This window comes from Spermophilus citellus (genome assembly GCF_964194105.1).
Source record: "Spermophilus citellus genome assembly, chromosome: 8".
Lineage (NCBI taxonomy): Eukaryota > Metazoa > Chordata > Mammalia > Rodentia > Sciuridae > Spermophilus > Spermophilus citellus.
In genome coordinates, this window is record NC_138189.1 from 59774960 (window position 1) to 59802073 (window position 27114).

Here is a 27114-nt window from a genome sequence, read left to right on the forward strand (position 1 = left end):
ACAATCTGAATTTGTCTGATGCTGCTGACAGGCACAAATAGAGCGGTTGAGCACTCAGGGTGAAGTCACCTTACCACACCCACAGGCAAGACACTCAAGTATCCGTGGGTACAGGAATCTGTCTAGTAACCTGGTTTCTCCCAGCCGGCAGAAAGGATTCATGGAATGAGAAAAAAAAAAAAATGATCTTGATCTTTGCTAATGCTTCACCCAATCTAAAATAATGTTCCACTCCATGACTACATCAATAGTCTATGATCAAATACAAGAGTATAAAAGTTAATCATTCTTTTTTCCACTTTTTAATACTTGGCTTAATAAAGAATTTTCATTCTACCCAAATGGTTATGTTTCAGAATTCATTTTAGCAAACCATCTGCAAAATAGAGCTGGCACATGAGTTCAAATGGTATTGTCAAAACCTGGTATCTCTCCACTTTGTTAATCACGAAGTAATCACAAAGCCTCTCGGGTAGGTGTGTCTCCTGACAACTTCAAGTCTAAATGCAAAATGTGTGCTGTCTTTCTAGTCACTCATACAAATGCCCCAGGCCTGCTCTTGACTTGGCTTAATTGACTTGGCTTGTGTTAAATGCCTAAATCATGTGCTGTGGCCACAGAAATGCTATGTTATGACTGGTAGGCATAGGTTACCCCCCAATTCTGGAATAAGGAAAGTAGGAAATGAAGATTTTGTAGGAGAAACTTAGAATTGGAACAGGTGTTGGACTGACAGGCACAAACATTGGCAGTGAAAATGAGAGAAGAAAATGGTCTCTGAGAGGGATGGTGGAGGGGCATGGTTGCAGAATGAAGATTTTTTTTTTTTAGCAAATCTCTTCATTGACATTTGTCCACAGGAATAAGGGGAACAGTAAAGAAGTATTTCATCCTCGTTATGACCATCATGGTAGAGAAAGCTGCCTTTAAATATACAATTGGGTCTACCAGGAAATATACAGAATTATTTTATCATTATATTTGGCTTAGAAACTAAATTCTATTCCTAATCTTTTGACAGAATGGCTCTCCAATTCACTAAGAACCAAATTCCTTCACAGTGTTCATTCATATGCTTATGTACTCACACAGTCCAAATCAATCTACTGAGTATCTGCCACATGTAAAGCACTGTAGGTCACCCCCAAATAAATTATACCCTTGGGAGGTGAATCTTTTAAGCAGGGGCCCACCCACTCACTCTCTCCCTGTGGGCTGTTGCTCTGTAAGATAGGTGACTGTTGTCATTGTTTTACAGTCAAGGACTTAACAGAGAAAACTTGCCCACACTAGCCCAGTGAGTTAGGGCTATGGAGTTTTTGATGTTTTTCAGAGAAAATAAAAACTTTTGCAGGGCAATTTTCAAAAACTTTTTTATAATATTGTAGTTCCAAACAAAAAAAGTGTACTTAACCCTAATGGCAAAGCCATATATCACTATCAGACCTAAAAATATTTCACAATAATCCCTTAATATCATCAAATACCCAGTCAGGGTTTCCCCTGTTGTCTTAATTTTTAACTAGAATTTATTTATTTGAAAATGAACCTAAATAAAGTACAAGGATTATAATTGGTTGGTACCTCTCTTATCTCTCTCTCTCTCTTTTTTTTTTTTTTTTTGGTAGTTGTAGATAGATAGCATGCCTTTATTTTACTTATTTTTGTATGCAGTGCTAAGGATCAAACCCAGTGCCTCATATATGCTAGGCAAGTGCTCTGCCACTGAGCCACAGCACCAGCCCTGTTATATCTCTTTTATTCTACATCTCTCTATCTGTCAGGAGCCGTGATTTGAATTATGGTATCTGATTGTCCGGCCACAAAAGTGTTCCTCTGCTAGGAACTCTTGGTGCAAAGGTAGGAGTGAGACTGCCCAGTTGCCATGGTGACGCCCTATTCAAAAGAGGTTCATGTTTGCCACAAGACTATCAGTCTTGACCTTGAGTTCAGATACCAGCTGCCAGTGGTAAAGAATCATGAGCACGGGGCTGGGGATGTGGCTCAAGCGGTAGCGCGCTCGCCTGGCATGCGTGCGGCCTGGGTTCGATCCTCAGCACCACATACCAACAAAGGTGTTGTGTCCGCCAAGAACTAAGAAAAAATAAATAAACATTAAAAATTCTCTCTCTCTCTCTCTCTCTCTCTCTCTCTGTCCCCCTCTCTCTCACTCTCTCTTTAAAAAAAAAAAAAAAAGAATCATGAGCATAAGTTGATAATTTTAATTGGGCCACTAGTCTTCAACCTGCTTGCTTTGAAGAAGCTTTCTCACAGAAAACCCTTTTGATGTTAAAACCTATAAAATAAACATGCTGAGCTAGCTCTGGGTCATTACATCTCCCTCAGGGTGTAATGAACCACCTGGTCTCAGCTTTCTCTCTGTGTGTGTCTGTCTTTTCTAATCCCCCATCACCCCTTGAAGGGTTTCTAAATTAAGGGTGGTGCAGGTGGAAGCACCTATTTCCCTCTTTATATTTATATATTTTATTTAAGAATATTTTCCTTTTCTCTTCTTTTTTTAACCTTGATGGTGGGAACCAAAGCCAGGTGCTCACACATGCTAGTCAAGAGCTCTACCAGAGCAAACTGAATCTTTTGTGCTATAGTACACGAGCAAATTTTAAGGATACTTTCATAGAATGTTTGCTGAAATAAGTTGACAGCAAAGGGAACAAAACACACCCGACACAATGATTAAGGGCAAGAATTCTGAAGCTAAATTGCCTGGGCTTATAGCATAGCTCTGCCACTTGTTAGTCACTTGACTTAACTCTGTGCCTCAGTTTTCTCATTTTGAAATAAATGAGGATGACAATCGTACCTCACGGAGTCAATGTCATTTGATTTTGTTTTGGTTTTCCACAGTACTTGGGATCAAATTCAGGGCCTCACACATGCTATGCTCTACCACTGAGCCACACTCCCAGTGCTCATTGGGTTGTTTTAATGAATGGGTGATTTAATTATATCCAATGTTTAGAATGTAGTAAATTAAATATAGATGAGAAAATTAAGAGGTAATAAGGCTGATTGGTCCAAGGTCTTCTAATTAATTGGTAGGACGGCAGGGACTAACATACTGACTTATCCCACTAATTTAATTTTGGGTTTCACACCATTGATAAATGAGGGCTCTGACCCTGACCAGGATGTTACTCTCTTTGTTGTTAAATCACTGGGATGAGGGCTGGGGATGTGGCTCAAGTGGTAGCGCGCTCGCCTGGCATGCGTGTGGCCCGGGTTCGATCCTTAGCACCACATACCAACAAAGATGTTGTGTCCGCCGAGAACTAAAAAATAAATATTAAAAATTCTCTCTCTCTCTCTCTCTCTCTCCTCTCTCACTCTCTTTTTTAAAAAAAAAAATCACTGGGATGATTTTAGGATCCTTCTCCAGGTCTCAGTCTCCCAATCTGAAAAATGAGGGAGTTGGAAGTGTGGCTAAGATACATGAAACCCCTTTTAGGAGAAATCCCAGCAGACAATTTCCCAGCAAGACTTGCACAGAAATTATCCAGGCCACAGAAATTAGTCAGCTGCACCTTCATCTGAGCGCCAGCCACAGAACATTTACATCCCCCCAAAAGAGCATCTATCCTGGCCAGCCTAAGGCTTCCCTCAGTGTAGCTCAACTCCCCCAAACACACACACACACACACACACACACACACACACACACCACACACACACACACACACACACACACACACACAGAATCCTGACTCATGGTGGGCCTAAGGGCTGCTCCTCGGATTACTGGATTACTCGTTGGAGCCCCTTGAGTGTGGGACGTTTCTTTGAGGCCACTGCAGCATTTCAGTTACAAAAGGGAGAGTAGCTAATGCTGTTTAGGGCAGTTCATCTTTGCTTCTCCAAATCCTAGCAGCAGAACAGGCCTTTCCCACAGCAGTGGAGATAAGACTGGCAGGTAAAGCAGACTCACCCTCAGGCAGACATCCTATTAGTCCTTAAGGGCCTGAAAGCCAAAAATGCAAGCTAGCCTGAAGCAATGGAGTCTGCCAACCTCTGGAGTCAGACTAATCTTCTGAAACCATGAGCCCAGAATAAACTGTTCCTCCTCTACGTTGTTCTTGTTCTTATTAGGTATTTTTGTCAACATGATGAAAAGCTGACAAACAGGGAATTACAGGTAATAAAATGGGGAAACCAGAGAAGCCAGAGTCCACAAGTGTCAGCAGAAACAGCCTCACTCCCTGACTCAGCTGCTCAACTCCCTGCTTTCTGTCCCCCACCCTGAGCAAAACTGCTCTGGACATAAGAATCTCCTGGCACATCATCAAGCAGGCTGCAAGGCAAATCCTACTTAGAGTCCAGATATGAAAACCTCACTTCTTTACTGTTGCAGTTTCATGGAACTCACCCCTTAGACATCTCTCCACAGACTCTTCAAACTGATCTTGGGTTATACAGTTACCTAGTATTTCTGCATCCTCCAGAAAAGACTTTTTTTTTTTGGTACTGGGGATTGAACTCAGGGGTACTCAACCACTGAGCCACATCCCCAGTCTTATTTTGTATTTTATTTAGAGAAAGGGTCTGAGTTGCTTAGTGCCTCACAGTTGCTGTGGCTGGCTTTGAACTTGTGATTCTCCTGACTCAGCCTCCCAAGCCACTGGGATTACAGGAGCGTACCACTGTGGGTGTGCTATCGTGCCTGGCAAGAGATTTTTATTCTTCCAATAAAATGCAAATATATATATATATATAAAATCACAAAATTTTTAATTTTTGACCATATCATATTCTCATCATCTGAACATACCCAACCCCAGTGGTCAAATGCTCAGACCAAAAATTATAATGTTATTTATGATTCACACTCTGTAAGGGTCCGGCGAAACGTCGGAGAAGGAGAGACCACAGGAGACTAGCTCCATGCAATGGCAAGGGGGATTTATTAGGGATCCGTTCCAGCGCGCTGGGGCTTCGTGCTCACTCAAGAAGGGAGAGCAGCCCAGAGCCCAGAGCAGAGGTCACGCAGAGCTTAAGTACACTTTTTGGAGAGGGTGGGGGGCTTTGCATACATCAGAACAAATCATCTTGAGGCGCGGGAAAATTGAACAACAATTCTGATACATGATTAGTCCATTCATTGGCGGGAACAGTTTGGGCAGGGGTGATTGGTCACTTCTAAACTGGGTACACATTCAAACTGATTGGTTCTTGTGACAAAGGGCCTTGTGACAAAGCTGCACAGGGCCCTAGGCTGAATGGCCAGTAGGGCGTTGTCTTAACTATCTCAGGAATCTGGGTGTAACAGAGGAACTTAATAATACCTAATCTTTTACATTTTAATTCAAGCTTTCCAGCTTAGAAACTTTACCCTTTCAACTCTACTTCCAATTCACCAGGAAATCTTGTCCAATTCAAACTCCAAAGCATGCCTGGAATGTCTCATACCTCTATTGCTACCAACCCAATCTGAGTCACTATAATCTCCCTCAAGACTACTGCAGCCCATCTACTATAACTGGGCTTTCTTGCCTCCAACAATCTGTTCACAAGGAACAGAGCTGTCATTTTAAAATATAAGTCAGATCATATCACACCCTTTTTATTTAAAACTCTCCTGTGGCACCCTGTTTCACTCATTAGAATGATCCAGCCTCATGTTACTCTTTACCCTCTTCTGCCTTTCCTTGACCCAGCTAAAAAGCTCTCTGTGCTATTGTATGTTACATGCCAGTCCTACTTTTACCTCAGGATCTTTCCACAGTCTGTTACCCTTTGTCTGATTCATTCTTCCCCTAGAAGCCCACATGCATAATTTCCCCACCTCCCTCAACTCCCTGTTCAAGTATATTCAAATTAAAATTCCAACCTCCCCATATTTCTTCCCTGATCATCCTCTATTTTTCTGTAACACATATTACAGAATGTTCTAACATATTCTAGCATGCTAATAATTTATTCCTGTGTTATATTTATTATTTATTCTTTATGACCACCATACTAGACTGCTAACTCCATTGAAGCAAGTATTTTTGTCTAGACCCCAAGTGCCTGGAATATCATGAGCACCCAGGAAGTAACTTGAATGAATGAAGTGATGAGAGTTAAGTTCGAATACCCAAGACAAACCCCCTCAGTGCCAGGTGCTCTACTTCTCTAGGTTGGGAACCTGGGACAAGTTTCCTAAAAAGTTCAACAGCACCTTTTTAGATTAGTAGTCCTTCTGTTATAGTATGTACCACTACAGTGTATTGAAAATATTTGGCCAAGGTGATATAGATACAGCACTAGACAGACTAAAACATTTGTTTAGAACAAGTTATCCTGCCAAATCTGTCTAAATCAGAAGAACCTTCAGTCACCAACAACTATTTCCTGGTATCCTCCCTCATAAAATAGCACCATAGGTATTGCTATGTTTATTGCAACCCCAAGCAGCAAATAATAAAAAGTGCTCTTTTTTATTTTTCACAGCAACATGGATTGTTTTATTCCTGTTGAAAGGCATTCTGGGTAACAAACACATACTGCAGATTGATTATTTGTGAGGGGAGGTCACATGACAGCATAGGTATACTACACACAAACTAACAGAACCTGTGACAGAGTCACTGCTACCATTTCCTAATCCTCCTTGTAATAACTCATCCCTGCCCCATAACCAACCACATGACCCAACTTGGCCAACCAGAGTTCTTCCCAAGGACTTTCTAAATTGTACTGACAAAAAAAAGAGCTGTTCCTCACAGGTTAAGCCACAGGACATAAAACGAATGAGTTATTTAAATAAGAACATAAATGCACTAATGAATTTTGTGCCTTAAAGATTTTGTTCCTTTGTTTTATAAATTTCAGAATAATAGTGGCAAATAGAAAATATGTTACTTTGCTTTTGTTAGAGAGGAAAAAAAGAAACAAACAACAAACAAACAAACAAACAAACTAGGAGTGGTGGCACACACCCAGTGACTCAGGAGACTGACAGGAGGATAAAAAGTTGAAGGCCAGCCTCAGCAACTTAGCAAGACTGTCTCAAAACAAAAAATAAATAAATAAATAAAGGTCTGGGGATGTAGTTCAGTGGTAGAGCATCCCTGGGTTTAATCTCCCATTTCACAAAAAAGAAAAAGAAAAGAAAAAACTTCAAAAGAAATAATACAGATGTCTGTCAAGTAAAAATGAAACACTGTGCAGTAGGTAAGTAATTAGGTGGGATCTAGTTTTACTGGCATAGCAATATGTCTCCAGCACAGGGGACCAGACAGACCATATACTACACTCACAGTTGTAAAATTACAGATGATGTTTCTGTGCTTCATGCTCCTATAGCTGGCATACTTTTTCTCTCATAACACTCAAAACTCTTCATGTTACTCCTGGGTTAATATGTCCCTGCCAGACTGGAAGGAACACTAATGTAAGCCCCCACCCCTTGACCCGCCTCTGGCCTTTGAATAAATAGAGTCAATAAAGAGTCCTGAAGTGGGTTGATCCAATGAACCGAGCCTGTCCTGGATGTTTTGTGATTCCATTTCTAACTGCTGACAAGTTATCACTTAATTATCTGATCTAACCAGGTGTGGCACCACCAGCCAATCATCCCAGCAACTTGGGAGGCTAGGGAGGAAGGATCACTTGATCCCAGGAGTTAGAGATCACCCAGGATAGCATATAGAGGGGAAAAAAAGATAAAACTCAAAAAAAAAATAATAATAATAACAAAAATATTATCCATTCTAGAACTTTGCCTGAGGAATTCATCACTTCCTTATTGTGAGTGTTTGCCTTCTAATTTATCCTGATTGAATGATGGAATGATTGGTACCTCATTAGATTATCCTTGCAGATTTCTTACACTGCCTTTCAAAGCTGGAAAGTATATTTAATTTTGCTTTTTCTACAATGTGACGGGACATGCTCTGCTCAAAGTGGAGGTCATTTGAGTGACTGGATGATTTGGCAAGTATAACCTCCTAAAAATTAATTATAAATTAGGGTTATTATAATTTGATAACCACCACAAACACTCCCTCCTTTCACAGGCCTGCCTCTGTGTGAAGCTTTATGTCAACTATCCCCTTTATTCACACTCCTCTAAGGAAGCACTTGCCATAGTTTGAATCCTGAATGTCTCCCAAAGGCCCATGTGTTAAAGATTTGGTCACCAGCCTATGGCACTATTGGAAGGTGGTAGAACTTTTGGGGAAGATAGTAATAAAAGAATGATCACTGAGGGATGCAAGTGATATACTAGAACCCCGGCCATCTTTCTCTCCCTCTTTGCTTCCCCTATATCTTTTTTTTTTTATTGGTTGTTCAAAACATTACAAAGCTCTTGACATATCATATTTCATACATTAGATTCAAGTGGGTTATGAACTCCCATTTTTACCCCAAATACCGATTGCAGAATCACATCGGTTTCACATCCACATTTTTACATAATGCCCTATTAGTAACAGTTGTATTCTGCTACCTTTCCTATCCTCTACTATCCCCCCTCCCCTCCCCTCCCATCTTCTCTCTCTACCCCATCTACTGTAATTCATTTCTCTCCTTGTTTATTTTCCCATTCCCCTCACAACCTCTTATATGTAATTTTGTATAACACTGGGGGTCTCCCTCCATTTCCATGCAATTTCCCTTTTCTCTCCCTTTCCCTCCCACTTCATGTCTCTGTTTAATGTTAATCTTTTCTTCCTGCTCTTCCTCCCTGCTCTGTTCTTAGTTGCTCTCATTATATCAAAGAAGACATTTGGTATTTGTTTTTTAGGGATTGGCTAGCTTCACTAAGCATAATATGCTCTAGTGTGATCCATTTCCCTGCAAATTCCATGATTTTGTCATTTTTTAGTGCTGCGTAATACTCCATGGTGTATAAATGCCACATTTTTTTATCCATTCATCTATTGAAGGGCATCTGGGTTGGTTCCACAGTCTAGCTATTGTGAATGTGCTGCTATGAACATCGATGTGGCAGTATCCCTGTAGTACGCTCTTTTAAGGTCTTCAGGGAATAGTCCGAGAAGGGCAATACCTGGGTCAAATGGTGGTTCCATTCCCAGCTTTCCCAGGAATCTCCATACTGCTTTCCAAATTGGCTGCACCAATTTGCAGTCCCACCAACAATGAACAAGTGTACCCTTTTCCCCACATCCTCGCCAGCACTTGTTGTTGTCTGACTTCATAATGGCTGCCAATCTTACTGGAGTGAAATGGTATCTTAGGGTGGTTTTGATTTGCATTTCTCTGACTGCTAGAGATGGTGAGCATTTTTTCATGTACTTGTTGGTTGATTGTATGTCCTCCTCTGAGAAGTGTCTGTTCAGGTCCTTGGCCCATTTGTTAATTGGGTTATTTGTTATCTTATTGTTTAATTTTTTGAGTTCTTTGTACATTCTGGATATTAGGGCTCTATCGGAGGTGTGGGGGGTAAAAATTTGTTCCCATGAGGTAGGCTCCCTATTTACCTCTCTTATTGTTTCTCTTGCTGAGAAAAAACTTTTTAGTTTAAGTAAGTCCCATTTGTTGATTCTTGTTATTAACTCTTGTGCTATGAGTGTCCTATTAAGGAATTTGGAGCCCAACACCACAATATGTAGATCGGAGCCAACTTTTTCTTCTATCAGACACAGAGTCTCTGATTTGATATCAAGCTCCTTGATCCATTTTGAGTTAACTTTTGTGCATGGTGAGAGAAAGGGATTCAGTTTCATTTTCTTGCATATGGATTTCCAGTTTTCCCAACACCATTTGTTGAAGATGCTATCCTTCCTCCATTGCATGCTTTTAGCCCCTTTATCAAATATAAGATAGTTGTAACTTTGTGGATTAGTCTCTGTGTACCCTATTCTGTACCAATGGTCCACCCGCCTGTTTTGGTACCAGTACCATGCTACTTTTGTTACTATTACTCTGTAATATAGTTTGAAATCTGGTATCGCTATACCGCCTGATTCACACTTCCTGCTTAGAATTGCTTTTGCTATTCTGGGTCTTTTATTTTTTCCATATGAATTTCATGATTGCTTTATCTATTTCTATAAGAAATGCCGTTGGGATTTTGATTGGCATTGCATTAAACCTATAGAGAACTTTTGGTAATATCACCATTTTGATGATGTTAGTTCTGCCTATCCATGAACAGGGTATATTTTTCCATCTTCTAAGATCTTCTTCTACTTCTCTCTTTAGGGTTCTGTAGTTTTCACTGTATAAATCTTTCACCTCTTTTGTTAGGTTGATTCCCAAGTATTTTTTTTTTTTGAGGATATTGTGAATGGAGTGTTTTTCCTCATTTCCGTTTCAGAAGTTTTGTCGCTGATATACAGAAATGCCTTTGATTTATGCGTGTTGATTTTATATCCTGCCACTTTGCTGAATTAATTTATTAGTTCTAGTAGTTTCTTTGTAGACCCTTTTGGGTCTTCTAGGTATAGAATCATGTCTTCCGCAAATAGTGATAATTTAAGTTCTTCTTTTCCTACTTTTATCCTTTTAATTTCTTTCGTCTGTCTAATTGCTCTGGCCAGTGTTTCAAGAACTATATTGAATAGAAGTGGTGATAGAGGGCATCCCTGTCTTGTTCCAGATTTTAGAGGGAATGCCTTCAATTTTTCTCCATTCAGAATGATGCTAGCCTGAGGCCTTGCATAGATAGCTTTTACAATGTCGAGGTAAGTTCCTGTTATCCCTAGTTTTTCTAATGTTTTGAAAATAAAGGGATGCTGTACTTTGTCGAATGCTTTTTCTGCGTCTATCAAGATGATCATATGGTTCTTATCTTTAAGTCTATTGATGTGGTGAATAACATTTATTGATTTCCGTATATTGAACCATCCTTGCCTCCCAGGGATGAATCCTACTTGATCACGGTGCACAATTATTTTGATGTGCCTTTGTATCCGATTCGCCAGAATTTTATTGAGGATTTTTGCATCTAGGTTCATTAGAGATATTGGTCTGTAGTTTTCTTTCTTTGAGGTGTCTTTGTCTGGTTTCGGAATCAGGGTGATGTTGGCCTCATAGAATGAATTTGGAAGAGCTCCCTCTTTTTCTATTTCCTGAAATAACTTGAAAAGTATTGGTATTAATTCTTCTTTAAAGGTTTTGTAAAACTCCGCTGTATACCCATCCGGTCCTGGGCTTTTCTTGGTTGGTAGTCTTTTGATGGCTTCTTCTATTTCATCCATTGATATTGATCTGTTCAAATTGTGTGTATCCTCCTGACTCAGTCTGGGCAAATCATATGACTTAAGAAATTTATCGATGTCTTCACTATCTTCTATTTTATTGGAATATAGGTTTTCAAAATAATTTCTAATTGTCTTCTGTATTTCTGTAGCATCTGTTGTGATATTGCCTTTTTCATCCCATATATTAGTAATTTGAGTTCTCTCTCTTCTTCTCTTCTTCAGCATGGCTAAGGGTCTGTCGATCTTATTTATTTATTCGAAGAACCAACTTTTAGTTTTGTTAATTTTTTCAATAGTTTCTTTTGTTTCAATTTCATTGATTTCCGCTCTGATTTTAATTATTTCTTGCCTTCTGCTACATTTGCTGTTGTTTTGCTCTTCCTTTTCTAGGGCTTTGAGATGAAGTGTGAGCTCATTTATTTGTTGGTTTTTCCTTTTTTTGAGGAATGACCTCCAGGCGATGAATTTCCCACCCCTGCTTGCTTACGAGGACTGTGTGCGTGGTATATTTTTTCCCAACCTTTCACCTTCAGCCTATGTATGTCTTTTCCAATCAGATGTGTCTCCTGGAGGCAGCATATTGTTGGATTTGTTTTTTTAATCCATGTTACCAGCCTATGTCGCTTTATTGGAGAGTTTAAGCCATTAATGTTTAGAGTTACTATTGATATATGGTTTGTACTTCCACCCATGTTTGATTATTTATCTTTTTTTTTAATTTAGTTTGTTTCTCCATGATTAGCTTCCCCCCGCCCTCTGTCTTTTCCGAGGCACTTCCCACTGATGGTTTTGGTTATTGTTTTTCATTTCTTCCTCGTGTAGTGTTTTGCTCAAGACTCTTTGCAATGCTGGTTTTCTGGCTGCAAATTCTTTTAGCTTTTGTTTATCATGCTGGATACAGAATTCTTGGTTGGCATCCTTTGTCTTTCAGTGTTTGAAATACGTTGTTCCAGGATCTTCTTGCTCTCAGCGTCTGTGATGAAAAATCTGTTGTTAACCTTATTGGTTTACCCCTGAATGTAATCTGCCTCCTTTCTCTTGTAGCTTTTAATATTTTCTCTTTGTTCTGTATATTGGATATCTTCATAACAATGTGTCTTGGCGTTGATCTACTGTGATTTTGTGTGCTCGGTGTCCTGTATGCATCTTCAATTTGTATATCTGTTTCCTTTTTTATTTCTGGAAAGTTTTCTGTAATTATTTCATTCAGCAGGTTACTCATTCCCTTGGTTTGAATCTCTATACCTTCCTCTATCCCGGTGACTCGTAAGTTTGGTTTTTTTATGTTATCCCATAACTCTTGGATGTTTTTCTCGTGATTTTTTACCAGCCTTTCTGAGTTGGCTAGACTCTTTTCAAGATGATATATTTTGTCTTCATTATCTGACGTTCTGGCTTCTACTTGCTCCACTCTGTTAGTGATACTCTCATTTGAGTTTTTAATTTAGTTTATAGTTTCCTTCATTTCTAGAATTATTGTTTGATTTTTTTATAATCTCTATCTCCTGATAAAGATGCTTAACTTCTTCTTTTATCTGTTTATGTAATTCATTTTCAATGTGTTCTTTCACTGTTTGAATTTGCTGTCTCTTTAAGGTTCCATTCCATCTGTCTAAGGTGTTCCTTGAGTTCTTTATATGACCATTTTTCTGATGACTCTAGGTCCTCCTGAATATTTAGGCTGTCCTGCATTGTTTGTACTCCTTTTCTTCCTTGCTTTTTCATGCTGCTCATGTTACTTCTTGTTCTGTTTGACTGCTGAGTTACTGTTTACTCCTGTAAATTTATTTGATGCTTGGGAGGAAAGGTATTAGAAGGGAAGGGAAGAAGTCACTAAAGAGAATGAGAGTAAACAGGTAGAATTTAAGGAAGGGGGAATAAGAAAATTAAAAAGAAATGAAAAGAGAAACGAAAAAAAATAGAAAATAAAAAAAAAATTTAAGAAATAATAATAATAATTAAAAAATGAAAATTTAAATTTAAAAAAATAAAATAAAAATATTTTAAAAAATATTTAAAAAACAACAAAAAAAGAAAATGAAAAAAAACCCAAATTAAAAAAAAAATTAATAAATGCAGTCTTAGAGTTTGATTAACTTCTCTTCCAGTAGGTGGAGCTGTGCCCACTGGGCCAACTTCTCCTCTCAATAGGCAGGAACCAATCACTGTGCAGCAGCTCTTCCTCCCAGACTGGGCGGGTCTCCAATCCTGAGTGCCTAGGGCCTTCTCTTGTGTCTAGTCACTTCCCCACTTTTCCTCAAGCCAGGCCCCGCTCACTGGTGACAATACTGGCTACACGCCAGGTCTGCTGCTCCTGGGAGCCCTGTTTTCATGAACGCCTGGGCACACTCTCCCTGTTTGCCATTCCCTCAGACCCTAAGTTTGTAGAGCTTGGGGTTGAGAACCCCCAGCAAATTTGCTTGCCCTCTGGTTGCCACGCCCCCGGTAGCTGGTGCAAGAGACCTCAGTTGTCAGCACTGGTGAGAGTGGTAGCTGGTAGTTCCGCGCCGCAAGTCCTGCGCCACCCCTGATTCCCCCGGTCTGGCTGTCGCACTCACGGGAGAGCTGGGACGGGGGAGGGGCCCTTAAGGTTTCCCCACTGTGTGGAGAGGGATGGCTAGGGGATTACACACCGGTCGCCGCTGGTTTCAATGAAGTTATCTCCTCCGCTGCGTTCTGGTGACGTCAGTTCTCTGCCATGGTGGTATCCCATGCAAATGGTGACAGTTCGTTCCCTTTGCCAGGTGACCAATGCAACGGGTGGGTCCTGACTGTCTCTCCCAAGCCCCGTTTCAATCCTGTGGCCACTGCTTATGAAGGCTCGGTTGGCATTTACCTCCATAAGTTCAGAAGGGCTGACCAGTTGTTTCGGCGGGATCATTAGTGCTGAGTCACAGCAGTTTGGCTGCGAGAAGCAGGCAAACGGGAGCTTGAATTCAGCCGATCTGGGCTCGGTGGGTATTCTGAGAGGCCCAGACTCTTCGCCCCAGATCCACGTCAGCTCAGCATTGCTTAGCGATCCTGAGCAAACAGCATTTAGACAGTTTACGACTCCCTATGCCCACGCAGCTGAAGAGGTCAGAGACTTGATCTCTCCGCGCCCGCCGCCATGTTGGATCTCCCCCCTATATCTTGTGGTGACCAGTTTTGCTCCATCACACACTCCCTGCCTCACCCCAGGCCCAAAGCAATGGAGCCAACTAACCATGGACCTGAGCTTCCAAAACTGTGAACCAAAATAAACTTCTACTTCTTATAAGTTGATTCTCAGGTATTTTGTTACAGCAACGAAAACTGACACAGTATTGCAAACCCCACTTTACAGATCAGGCACCTAAGGCCTCAGGGACTCACCACTGCAACTCCACTAGTAAGAAAAGGAGTCAAGATTGGAGTTTTTCTAACTCTGAGGTCCAGATTCTTAATCATTCATGAGCACCACCTCCCATTCCCCCATCAGCTGACAGTCTTCTCAGGAAATCAACCAGGTATAGGTACACCATGTCCATGTTGTAGACATTTTGGTGAATTAGAGGGAAACCTGAAAGGACAGCTTACTAAGTTATGCTCCCAGGCTTTCATGTTATTTAAAACAGAGACTGTGATGGAGACAAAGGAAGATAGATAGTTTTCTGACTATGCTGCCCTTGCATCCTGGACAAAAGCAGAGAAGGATCATAAACTCTGGGTCAGAAACAAGAGGAGCTTCTTAACACCCCCATCCCACTGGGTCAGGAAGCCCCAGGACAGTGCCCTCCGCCCTCAGTCGGCTCCAGAGTGGGAAGCAGTGTTGAGCATTGCCTAGACAGCTCCCTTCTCCTGCAGAGGAAGACTGATTCACGCCGCCAGTAAAGAGAAGGCACCACCGTGGGAGTAGATTTGAGGGATTAAAAGGATAGCAAGGATGTGGTTGTTCAAAATCAAGGCATGATGAATGATGCTTGGCTGTCATAACAAGACACTTCTTGTTGATACATACTGTCTGGTATGTCCTTACGGATTTGTTGCCCTCACACCACAGACCCAGATAGCTGTGGTCCACTATGCAAATGCAAATTACCTCAATCAGGCTGCTGGTGACTCACCAACTCCCATTTAAAGCAACATTGGGGTTGGAGGCAGTGAGAGTTCAAGGTAGAAACCATGGCTCACAGACCCTGCTTCTCCTCCTGGTCACTGGTCTGCTGGTTGGTAGTAGCTGTGGCAGAAGGTAAGGGTTTGGGTTTTATTCTCCTATGGGCCTATTAATTAATAAGATATCTGAAAAGATAAAACTGGCTCTGTGATTACACATTCCCATAAGCTGAAAATGTTTATATCTGCTTCCATCAGCCTGTGTGCTTAAAGACAATGATATATTTTATCATCTGAAGACTTGGATCCTAATCTCAGCTCTAGCTCTGTGACTTTGATACTCATAACCTCTCTGAGCATCAGACTCCTTCTATGTGAATTGACTGTCTTAATAACATGCATTGCTATGGGGGTTGAAAGGACCAGGTGAACTGTATGTGAAAAGCTCTTCACACTAAAAACTGCACAAGCACTCATTATTGTCATGAAGCTAACAATTTCTACCTTGAATTGCAGTGCTGTCCTCTTCTCTCCATCTCTAGCTGTGCAGTAATTTGTACAAGGCTGGTGTTCAGTCTCTGTTTGCTTAAATTAATCACATCTAGTGATCTGTGTCTTGGTGCTCTCGAGGTGAATACAAGTTTTAGGATTATTTGAGATTAATTTCTCCACTGTTTCAATTCTCTCTCCTTTTCCCCACTACCAAATATCCAGGTGACCTGAGCCTTAGAATTGGTGTGTACACACACCCGTAAGGAAGGAGAGGGAAGAAAGAAAAAGGGGAAAGGAAGGAGGAAGAGATCCTGGAGGCCCTAAATTTAGCATTTTTTCCCCCACATACAGTTCATCGTAGTTGCTGTTCAGGAAGGAGAAAATGGAGTCAAGCAGATGCTTCACCCCCTCCTGTGCCCTGGTCTGGGGAACTCTGCTGGGGCTGAGGCAAACCCTACTCATCCCTCAAAAGCATCCTTGCTCATGACAAATTAGACATGGGTATAGCCCTCAGAGCTGGTTGTAGGACACCCAGAGATTCCCTTATTAATGTCTGCAAAACTCAGACCATCAGAAGACATATATTATAAATATCACTTGCTCCCAATCCCCAAGGCAAAGTCCCAGTTATTACTTACTAAAAGTAATATGTAAAAGACGCATTAAAAAACAGATTTAGCTGAGACAGGAGGATGGCAAGTTCAAAGCCAGCCTCAGCAAAAGCAAGGTGCTAAGCAATTCAGTGAGAGCCTATCTCTAAATAAAATATAAAATAGGGCTGGGGATGTGGCTCAGTGGTCAAGGAACCCTGAGTTGAGTTCAATCCCCTACCTCCCTCTTTCCAGTTTATGGGTAATATGTAATCATTGAGACAATTTTGTCACCTTCTCCACTTTTCAGGAGGCTTTGTAAATATGTAAACAAGTTATAATGACATTAGAGCTTCTTTTTAGTCGTATATAAAAGACAGCAATTCCAAGCACAGTGGCCCAGGCCTGTAATCCAAATGACTCGGGAGGCTGAGGCAGAGGACAGCAAGTATAAAGCCAGCCTCAGCAATTTAGTGGGACTTTGATTCCAAATAGAATTCAAAAAGGTCTGGGTATGTAGCTAAGTTGCTAGAGTGCTTAGAGAGCATGTGTGAAGCCCTGGGTTCAATCCCCAGTAACACACAAATAAATAACTAAATAATAAAAGATATCAATTGAAATGTGAGGTTTGGTTTCTAAATTGGGCAGACCTTCCCATCTAACTTCCCTCTATCCCAGCACTGGCTCCTGTTTGTCATTCACTTATACATATTCAGTGTCTACCAGACAGGGTCATGTGTGGCTCTTCAAACTTATCCTCTTTTCTCTCTCCTCTGTGACAGTGGCTGTGGCTGCTCCCTCTTCCTGATTTCACACCTGTTTATTGAAATTCTGCTTCAAGTCTCAACATTTAAATGCCACCCTAATTTCACCTTCACAAAATCTTTCTTGAGACACATAATTTTAAAATTGCAATCTCTGGGGCTGGGGCCATAGTTCAGTGGCAGAGCACTTGCCTAGCATGTGTGAGGTACTGGATTCAATCCTCAGGATCACATTTTTAAAAATACATAAAATAAAGGCATGCTATCCATCTACAACCACAAAAAACTTTTTTTAAAAAAAATTGCAATCTCTTTCTTTCACACTCACACACACATATACCTTTGAATTCTTAAAGCAATCTGTACATCACCCACATACATTCAGCTTTCCACTCTGCAGTGCAGATCTAGATATCTGCAGCATCACTGCATTTCTCTGGTGCAGGGCTGCGTCCTTACCATCTCTGTATGTGCACAGCATCTCTCACGGTAACCTGAACACTGTTGAAATGACTTGACTTATAGCACAGAATTGAAAGAGGCCTGTGGAACACCCTTGGGGCTCCAAATTCTATATATTTAAAATTACAGATTTGACCACAATAGCCAGTCATTTTGTGAATCCACAAAATGAACGGAGCTGCAGTTATCGTGAGAAAATTAAATAAACTCAGAACTTATATTTCTTTTGGGTTCAACTCTGAAAGCATATGAGAATTCTTCTAAGAATCCATGTGCACTGTAATGGAATACTGTATACTTAAACTCCAAGTACAAAGCTTACTTCTCTAAGAACCAGTATAGTTCACTACAAACCAGCTATTGTCTGCCCAAATAACCACAGAGTAGAGGTAATTATAACAAAGATCTTCTCCTCATTACCCTTTTTAAAAAGTGCTGGTTGTTGGTATGCTATGAATTTCATGTCTAGACAATAATAAACCCATTTAAAAGTGATATCCAAATTCCAAGAAATATTTTGACTTTCAAATTATGCTCAAATTTTAAATATATAAAATGTTCTGAAACTTGATTTAAACACTGAGTGCCACAAAAATATCAGAGGAAAATTCAGTGTCTGCTCGACAATTCATTGAACTCATCAAGTACACCTGTAAACCAGGAACTATTCTAGGTGCTAAGGATATTGGCAGTGACTATGAGTCAACAATTATTTCTTGGAAATCCTTCCTTCCTTCCTTCCTTCCTTCCTTCCTTCCTTCCTTCCTTCCTTCCTTCCTTCCTTCCTTTCTCTATTTATTTATTGGTACTGGGAATTGAACCCAGAGCACTTATCACTGAACTTACCTCCAACTCTTTTTATTTTGAAATGGGGTGTCACTAAGTTGATGAAGATCTTGCTAAGTTGCTGAGGCTGGACTTGAACTTGCAATCCTCCTGCCTCCACCGCCAGAGTTACTGGAACTACAGATGTGTGCCACCATGCCCAGTGAAGGCCTATTCTTATTACATCTGTATTCTTTTGTCCTGTCCTTAATGCAGAGATTATCTATGAGATATAACCAGATGGGCCTAAGATGGGCTCATGCTAATAGAATCTTTTCATAATGTTCATGATTAATAATAATTCATAATCTTCATGATTATTAATAATAATAGCTAACACTAAATGTATACCATGTGTCAGGCAATACTCTGAACACTTTATACATCTTAGATAAATTCACAAGTTATGAGATATGTAGTGTTATTTTCTCCCTTTTACAAATAAGGGAAAAGACTCATAGAGGTTAAGGAATCTGTCTATAGTCACACGGTTACAGAACTCAGGGAGCCCAAGCTTTTCAACACTATGTTCTCTGCCTCCTGACATGTTTGTAATGTACATCAAATGTTTGACCTACTCTGGTCTCATTACGCTTGGAAAACTCTCATCTTTGTCACTCAGTACTTTGATGGCATTCAATGTCATCAAATGCTTATTAATCATCACGCTGTCCTTGAGAGGTAGGAACATGGTAACTTTTCCAATTGTAAAAATAGATTTCTTTCGCTCAGTTCAGTTCTACTGCAGGCATGGGGCTAGGGTTGAGACTGCCATCTACAAGATGTCCATGTAGATATTTCATGGGAGCAGGATTACCATTACCACTGAATGGTAATCACACGATTATGCGAGTAGATTCACCAGATGCTATGCAAGTAGGTTGCCAGGGACATTCAGCAGCTCCAGGTAGGGAAGTCTTCCCTGATGAGACCAAACTTGGAATTCTTTTTTTTTTTTTTTTAAAGAGAGAGTGAGAGAGGAGGGGGGGGGAGAGAGAGAGAGAGAGAGAGAGAGAGAATTTTTAATGTTTATTTTTTAGTTCTCGGCGGACACAACATCGTTGTTGGTATGTGGTGCTGAGGATCGAACCCGGGCCGCACGCATGCCAGGCGAGCGCGCTACCGCTTGAGCCACATCCCCAGCCCCCAAACTTGGAATTCTAACAGGAAATCCAGGAAAGTAGGGCAGAAAATAGTACTTTAGGCTCCTGGAATTAACTTTTTAGAAACCCAGGACTATTGATGACTTTTTCCAAAGTAGCTTTGATGGAGTAGAAGATACAGAGTCAGATTCCAAAGGATTAAATAGTTATCATGTAAATTTTCCTTTAAAGAAATAGGAACCAAAGTTCATGGCAGAGCACCTCAGTTTTCTGTCTGCAATATGAAGCTAAATAATCTATTTAGAAAGGTACAGAGATGACTGGGATTATAGCTCAGTGATAGAGCACTAGCTTAGCATGTGTGAGGCACTGGGTTCAATTCTCAGCACCGCCTATAAACGAGTAAAATAAAGGTCCATCAACAACTAAAAAATATGTGTAAACAAAACAATTTTTAAAAGATAAAGGTACAGATAATTCTTCAAATGTGAAAATTTTGAAGGAGATTTGAGGAGATAGCAAAGATTATGAAGACAGTATGAACAGTGCAGAACAAGGATAAAGAAAAGAATAATGAACAGAGCTAACTCAGCCAAAGGTAGAGTCATGAAAAATATCACTCAGATGTGTGGCCTTCCTTAACTTTGTAAGATGTAACGGGGTCCCAAATCGGTCCCTGTGGTCCCACATTTTAGAACACATGTGCTACCAAGCAGATAATGACCCTGTGTATAATTTGCTAGAAGAATGCATTTTTACATGGTCCTGCCCACATTCTTGGGTGGGTGGTTGGGGCAAGCTTGTTCCTTGATTTTGAATCCTTGGGAATTCCCAGAAAGAACACTAGATACTACTGGAAATCCCACAGCCTATTCAGGTTCCAAGATATGAGATGGACCCAAGGGGCAGGTGTGTTGATTGTTTTACAGCTGGAGTGGTTTAATAAATAGCAGAGTGCAAGGCCTAGTTAAGCTTCATTTTATAACAAAATGTCAAAATGGGGATTAATAATGAGGCTGGCATCTCCCCTGCTGACTAGATTCTGGGTAGAAAGTTTTCATGCCACAAAGATTCAAAACTTATCACAAAGAGTAATGTGGGGTTTCATCATCTTATGAAGCTCAAAGTGTGTTTGCTAGTCTAATTTCATCACAGGATTACAACTCAATATCCTGACTGGGTATGGGGAAAGGGTTGGCATTTTATTCAAGGAATGGATACCCATTCAAGCTAGTTTTAAAAAGAGTAGAGCAAGAGTTCAGTAGTAGAGCATGAGCACATGCAAGATCCTGGTTCACTCCCCAGTGCCAAAAAATAAATAAAACAGAGAGAATAGAGTTGGAGGTGGAGTGATCATTATAAGGATATCTTCAAGAACCTTAAGTATAATCAGCTGAGCCTCAGAGGGACCAACCCTGGAAAGTCAAGAACCAAGGCTAGTCCCATCAGCAAGCACTGTTACCATATAGTCAGTCTCTCTCTCTCTCTCTCTCTCTCTCTCTCTCTCTCTCTCTCTCTCTCTCTCTCTCTCCCAAGCCTTCCCCAGTTCACTGCTTCTGTATCCATCCTGGCATCTATCCTTCTCATCATTCATATGGCCAAAGCCTGACACTCCAGCCCCTGCCTTCCAGTAACAGCTTTCACTATGTCTTTTTTTGCTATAATTAATTCTCCAGGGAGGATCCAATTCATCATTGACTAGCCAATAAATTAGTTTAGGGTCTATCCACAATCCAATCAGCCGTAGTCAGAAGGTGTGAAAGATGGACCATTCCAGAGGTTGTAGATAAGACAGTATTTGGAAGGAACTATGTAAGCATATCCACTACAGCCCAGAAACCAAGGAATCTAGTTCTTAAATGCATCTGCACTCTCAGCTTCCTGTGGTGGTTCATGTTTCCATCACCCATGCCTGGCATTCCTTCCCAGGCCTGTGTGGGTGAGCCTCTGCTGGAGTGAAGAAACAATTCATTACAGGAAAACTTCCTTTTCACTGCCAACTTGGATGGGTGATTTAGTCAAGGGAAGACCTTGAAGCTGGAACCTAACCACATTTCTTCTTAAAAATGAATTGTGTCCTGGTCCTCAGCACTCTTTCTTCTGCTTATAGATGCCCCTCCCTTCCTAAGGAATGACTTTACTGACTGAGCAGGGAAAAAGAAATTTTAATGTTATTTTTATATTCTTAACATTAAAAAAATTTTTCCTCATGAATTTTCTTTGTTATAATTTACACATAATAAATTCCACAAATCTTAAAGTTACAGCTTATTATATTTTATATATACATACATATATGTGTATGTGTGCAAACATACATCGTGTATAGAGATTTATATGTGTGTATGTGTATACTTACACATTTATACGTATGTGTGTATATGTGTGAGACGTAGATAGCTCCATTTAGAAAACCACCCAGATTGAGATACAGAACATTTTGAGAGTTTGCTGGTTACTCTTTCCACTAAACAATTCCTACCCTAACCCTGAGCTCAATATTATTTGACTCTTTTACCACAGTTTCACTTGCTGTATTCTTTTGCAATATGTATCCTCTTTTGTGTCCAACTTCTTTTGCTTAACATAATATCCATGAGATTCATCCATATTACTGTGCGCATTAGTAGATTTTCCTTTTCCACAATGAGTACTTTTCATTGTATGAATATACACAGTTTATTTAACCTTTCTATTGATGGACACCTGGATTGTTTCCAAGTTTAGGCTATAATGAAAAAGTTTGCTATGAACATCCTTGAACTAGTTTTTTGTCTGTTTGTTTTTGCAAACTTTTGCAAATAAAAACTTGGGTCAACTCCATAGAGTGGAAATGCTGGATTATAAGGTGTACCCACATTTCATTTTATTGACCTTGTTTCCATCATGCTCCAAGACATCTCTATTTCTTGTTCTATCTTTCTCCCCTGCACCCACATTCAACAATCTATCTTGCTTCTGCTTCTGTTACCAGGCCTTTTTCTGACTCCTATTTTCCTCCCTACAGGACAAGAAGAGGTTGTCACCCCACCAGGAGGCTTACAACATATAAACCCTACAGACTGCCAGATCTTTACACTCACCCCTCCACCCACCACGAGGAATCCAACAACAAGGGTCCAGCCCATTACGAGGACACCCAAATATCCCTTCAGTCGTATTACACAAAGAAGGCCTAGAATCTATCCTGGGTTTCAAAACAGACATTTTATCCCTCCAAGATGCAACCACCGTTTCCACTTCCAGCCATTTCCCTGGCCACATGGTCGTCTTAATTCTCGTAGATATTTCCTTGGAAGAAATCTCCAGAGTGAAAGTTCATCTGAAGAAAGCAGAGAGAAAAGAGAAGCCAAAATATACTGAAGCAAAAAGAGCCGATGTCTCCAAAAACATGAAAATATTTTTGCTATCTCTTTCCAAACTAAAATTATTGGATTAGAAGATGAAGTAACCTAAATAATATTGACTAGAAATTGTCATCAATGAAGATATTGGATTTGGGTTATTTTTGTTTGCAAAATAGGACAGTAACTACATCATTATTAACCTACAGGAAATTAATGAAAACAAAATCTTCAAATGGGCTGTTCCAATAATTCCTATTCATACCAAGATTCCAACTGAATTAGCCTCCTCTTCTAAATTAGAGTGAAGAGTATTTAAAAAGAAATAATTATGAACCAAATGAAGACATTAAGATCCTCTTTTTTATGTTCATTAGGTGAAGTTTGCAAGGTGCAACAAAGTGAACTTTAAAATAAATTATTTAAGATTAAAGCAAAAAAAAGGTCAGGGGAATCAGACTATAGTGCCGCAGTCTTGGCTGGGCACAGAATCACGAGCCAATCAAGCAGGAACAAAACTTTATTTTGAAAAAGCCGCTAACACTCTCAGCGCCAGCAAGTCAAAAACCGGTCCTCCCACGAGGGTGTCCGACCGGAACCGCGCGCCGACCGGAACCCCCGTCTCCTCCGACCTCCTCCGGAATTCCCTCCTACTATCCTTCCCCAACCAATGGGAACTCTCCAGCAGTCCCGTAAAGTCCCGTAACTTGAGTCCGGTAGCAGGCCAAGGTGAACAGCGGGAGTCCAGTTTGCATATGAATGTAAATTTTAACATAATCATCTCAGTGGCTAGCTGGCGTCACTTTACAACCAAAGGTGCCATACATCGTATATATGCTTGTGGCTCCTAGCATCTGCCCCCTTCTGTTTAATTAAGCAACAAGCAATGTGGCTAGGGACCGTGCCTGGTAGGTTGTCCAATTTAACATATGGTTCTTACCCGTCATGGGAGAACTGACCTTTAGGCGTCAGCTTCCTGTCTTAGGTTGAATCCACTGTAATCAGAGCAACCCGTCGCTGACTACCGGTCCAGCATACAGCCATGCTTGTGGATAGGCCTATGCACCAGTGGGGGGGTGAGGTTCTTGCCTCACCTCTGTTGGCCCCCAAATTTTGCCTTGGTGCCAGTGGGGGGGTGAGGTTCTTTGCCTCACCTCTGTTGGCCCCCAAATTTTAGACCATCACTAGTAGAAGGGAGGAGGATACAGAAATGCCACGACACCAAGCCAATTGATGGCTCCTTGGAAAAATTGCGTCACTGGTGACACCATCAGCAAAGATATGCCAGTATTACCACAATAAACATGGGGTGAGCTGGCAAGGAAATTGCATCACTGGTGACACCATCAGCAAAGATATGCCAGCAGTACCACAATTCGGTGCACCAGATGATATTTTACAATGTATACAACTGATATATAGTCCAGGCAAGTTCTGCAAGCAGTTCAAATTGGAGGAGTCTATCAATATGTCCATTTCCTCCCAAAGTAAATCAAGTCCTTGATTGAGCATTACTTGTTGAGTTATATTCATTGATGCATCAGTTTATACAGTTTACTGTGATAGCTATCATAGAAGCTGTAGTTTGGTTTTATCTCAGTCTTCACCGGAATTGGGATGGAGATGGAAATTCTGGCAATGATGCTAAAGAGACATTATCCTGAACAGAGTTATTAAATATAATGAAAAGGAATGGTGAAAGTAAACAAACAGATCTGTTAACCATCTTTAACAACAATCATAAACAGCTGTTCACCTAATTTAAATTAAACCATATAAATCACGTGAATAAAGAAAAAATTCGGATCCATTTTTTCATGAGCGCTCCTCATATAAGAAATATGGACATACACACATACAGACATACAACACAAAACAGAAGTGTGCACACAACATACAACACATAAGACAATAGTAAATAAAGGCCTTGTAACTATACTTAGGTGAAATCTCCATTGCAATGTTTAAAAACTCCACAGTCAAAAAAAAAAAAAATAAATAAATAAATAAATAAATAAATAAATAAAAAATAAAACACAGTCAAAAAATAAAACTGATCAGAAAAACATTAACCTAGGTTTGTATGAGCTCAAAAATAAAATAGAACTTTATGATGTGGAAAAATGCAATAATAAAATAGATACTGAAAAAAAAAACCTTGGTTAATCACTGTCGCAGATGTAAGAATAGCCAAGCTGGAGCTCTGGATGTCAGCTGTTATGGATTTGAGTCAAATCATCTTCTTTTTCTGTAGAAATTGTTTTAGTTAATCTCTCTGGAATCCAAATTGGTTGCTGTTCATCCTGTGGGAAAACACAGACAGCGCCCCGATTCCAGACTATCACTGGATCCGGGCCTTTCCATTGTCCTGTTAGAATATCTTTCCAAAGTACCTTAGGCTTATGTACATTTTTGGGGTACAAATGTCTTTCCGCAGCACTAAGTCCCGATGAATCTAAATTTAAAAAGTTTAGAGTAAAAAGGGTTATTTTAAGTTTATCTTTGGGGGATATATACCCCTTTCCAATTCCCTCCTTTTGTTTTAATAAGTACATTTTAATAGTTTGATGAGCTCTTTCAACTATGCCTTGTCCTTGTGGATTGTATGGAATTCCTGTTATGTGAGTAATACCAAATGATGAGCAAAATTGTTTAAAAGAGGAGGAAGTATAACCAGGACCGTTGTCCGTTTTTAACTGTTTTGGAACGCCCACAGTGGCAAAATTTTGTAAGCAATGAGCTATAACATCTTTAGTTTTTTCTCCGGCATGAAGGGAGCCCATCAAAAATCCGGAAGAGGTATCAACTGTAACATGTAAATATTTTAATTTTCCAAATTCTGGCAAGTGTGTGACGTCCATCTGCCAAATATGGTTAGGTATTAGTCCTCTAGGATTGACTCCAAGATTAACTTGTGGTAAAAATGTCACACAATTTTGACATTGTTTTATTATATGTCTGGCCTGTTCTTTAGTTATTTTAAAACGCTTTTGTAAAGTATTAGCATTGACATGGAACCTTTTATGAAAATTTATAGCTTCTTCTATTGTGGAGAAAATATGTATGTCATGTGTAGATTTATCTGCTAGTTCATTGCCCATACTAAGGGCTCCAGGCAATCCTGTATGTGCCCTGATATGACCTATGAAGAATGGATCTTTTCGGTCCCAGATTAGACTTTGTATAGCGGAAAACAAAGAGAAAACAGTAGAGGAAGGGGAAATCCTACCAGCATCTTCAAGGGAATTAATAGCATTAACTACATACTGACTATCAGAAAATAAATTAAATACAGAATCTTTAAACATCATAAAAGCTTGTAATACTGCATTAAGCTCTACCTTTTGAGCTGATTGTTTGGGTACTAAAAATGTAAAAGTTTGATCAGGAGTAACTACTGCTGCTGTACCATTGTTTGACCCATCAGTGAATATATTTGGAGCATTTATGATAGGGGTTTTTCTTGTCATTTTTGGAAAAACTACAGGATGCTTAGACCAAAAAGACAACAAAGGATTAGATGGTAAGTGATTATCAAATGAAACACTAGTTTTACACAGGATTATTGCCCAAGTATTTAACTCATTAGCTAACTCATCAATTTGATCCATAGTATATGGAGTAATAATTTTATTGGGAGAAATCCCAAACACTCCCTTAGCTGCTTTTATTCCTTTGAGTATTAATTGTCCTACAGCCTCAGGATATCTAGTAAGAATAGTGTTAGGGGAATAAGATAAATGTATCCACAATAATGGACCTTCTTGCCAAAATACTCCTGTAGGAATATTTTTTGTTGGTAGTACAATAAATAATAAAGGCAAACTTATATCAATTCTATCCAAATGCATATTTTCCATATATGTTTCAATGATTTTTAATACTTTTCTTGCTTCAGGCGTTAACATGCGGGGTGAATTTGGATCTGATGGACCTTTTAGAATATCAAATAAAGGTCCTAACTCTCCTGTTGGTATGCCTAGATAAGGCCTTATCCAATTTATGTCTCCCAATAACTTTTGAAAGTCATTAAGTGATTTGAGTTGATCTACTCGTATTTGAATTTTTGGTGGACGGACCATGGTTGAGGATAATAGAACTCCTAAATAATTAATTGGAAGATTTAATTGTACTTTATCTATTGCTATCTCTAGATTATAATTTTTCAATAAATTTGTAAGTGTGGCATAACATTCTAGTAATGTGTTTTTATCTTTATGTGCCAATAACACATCATCCATATAGTGAAATATTTGTAGTTCAGGATTTTGGTTTCTAAGTGGCTGGATTGC

At 39.9% G+C, this 27114-nt stretch overlaps 1 protein-coding gene across 1 annotated transcript; it reads left to right on the forward strand.

Moving 5' to 3' along the window:
- Positions 1–15311: 15311 nt before the first annotated feature.
- On the forward strand, positions 15312–22841 carry ODAPH (odontogenesis associated phosphoprotein; the record flags this gene model as incomplete). Its single annotated transcript, XM_081304781.1, has 2 exons — positions 15312–15378; positions 22486–22841. The coding sequence occupies 2 exons, from the start codon at positions 15312–15314 to the stop codon at positions 22839–22841; spliced, it is 423 nt and encodes a 140-aa protein (XP_081160907.1).
- Between the last annotated feature and the right edge of the window lie 4273 nt (positions 22842–27114).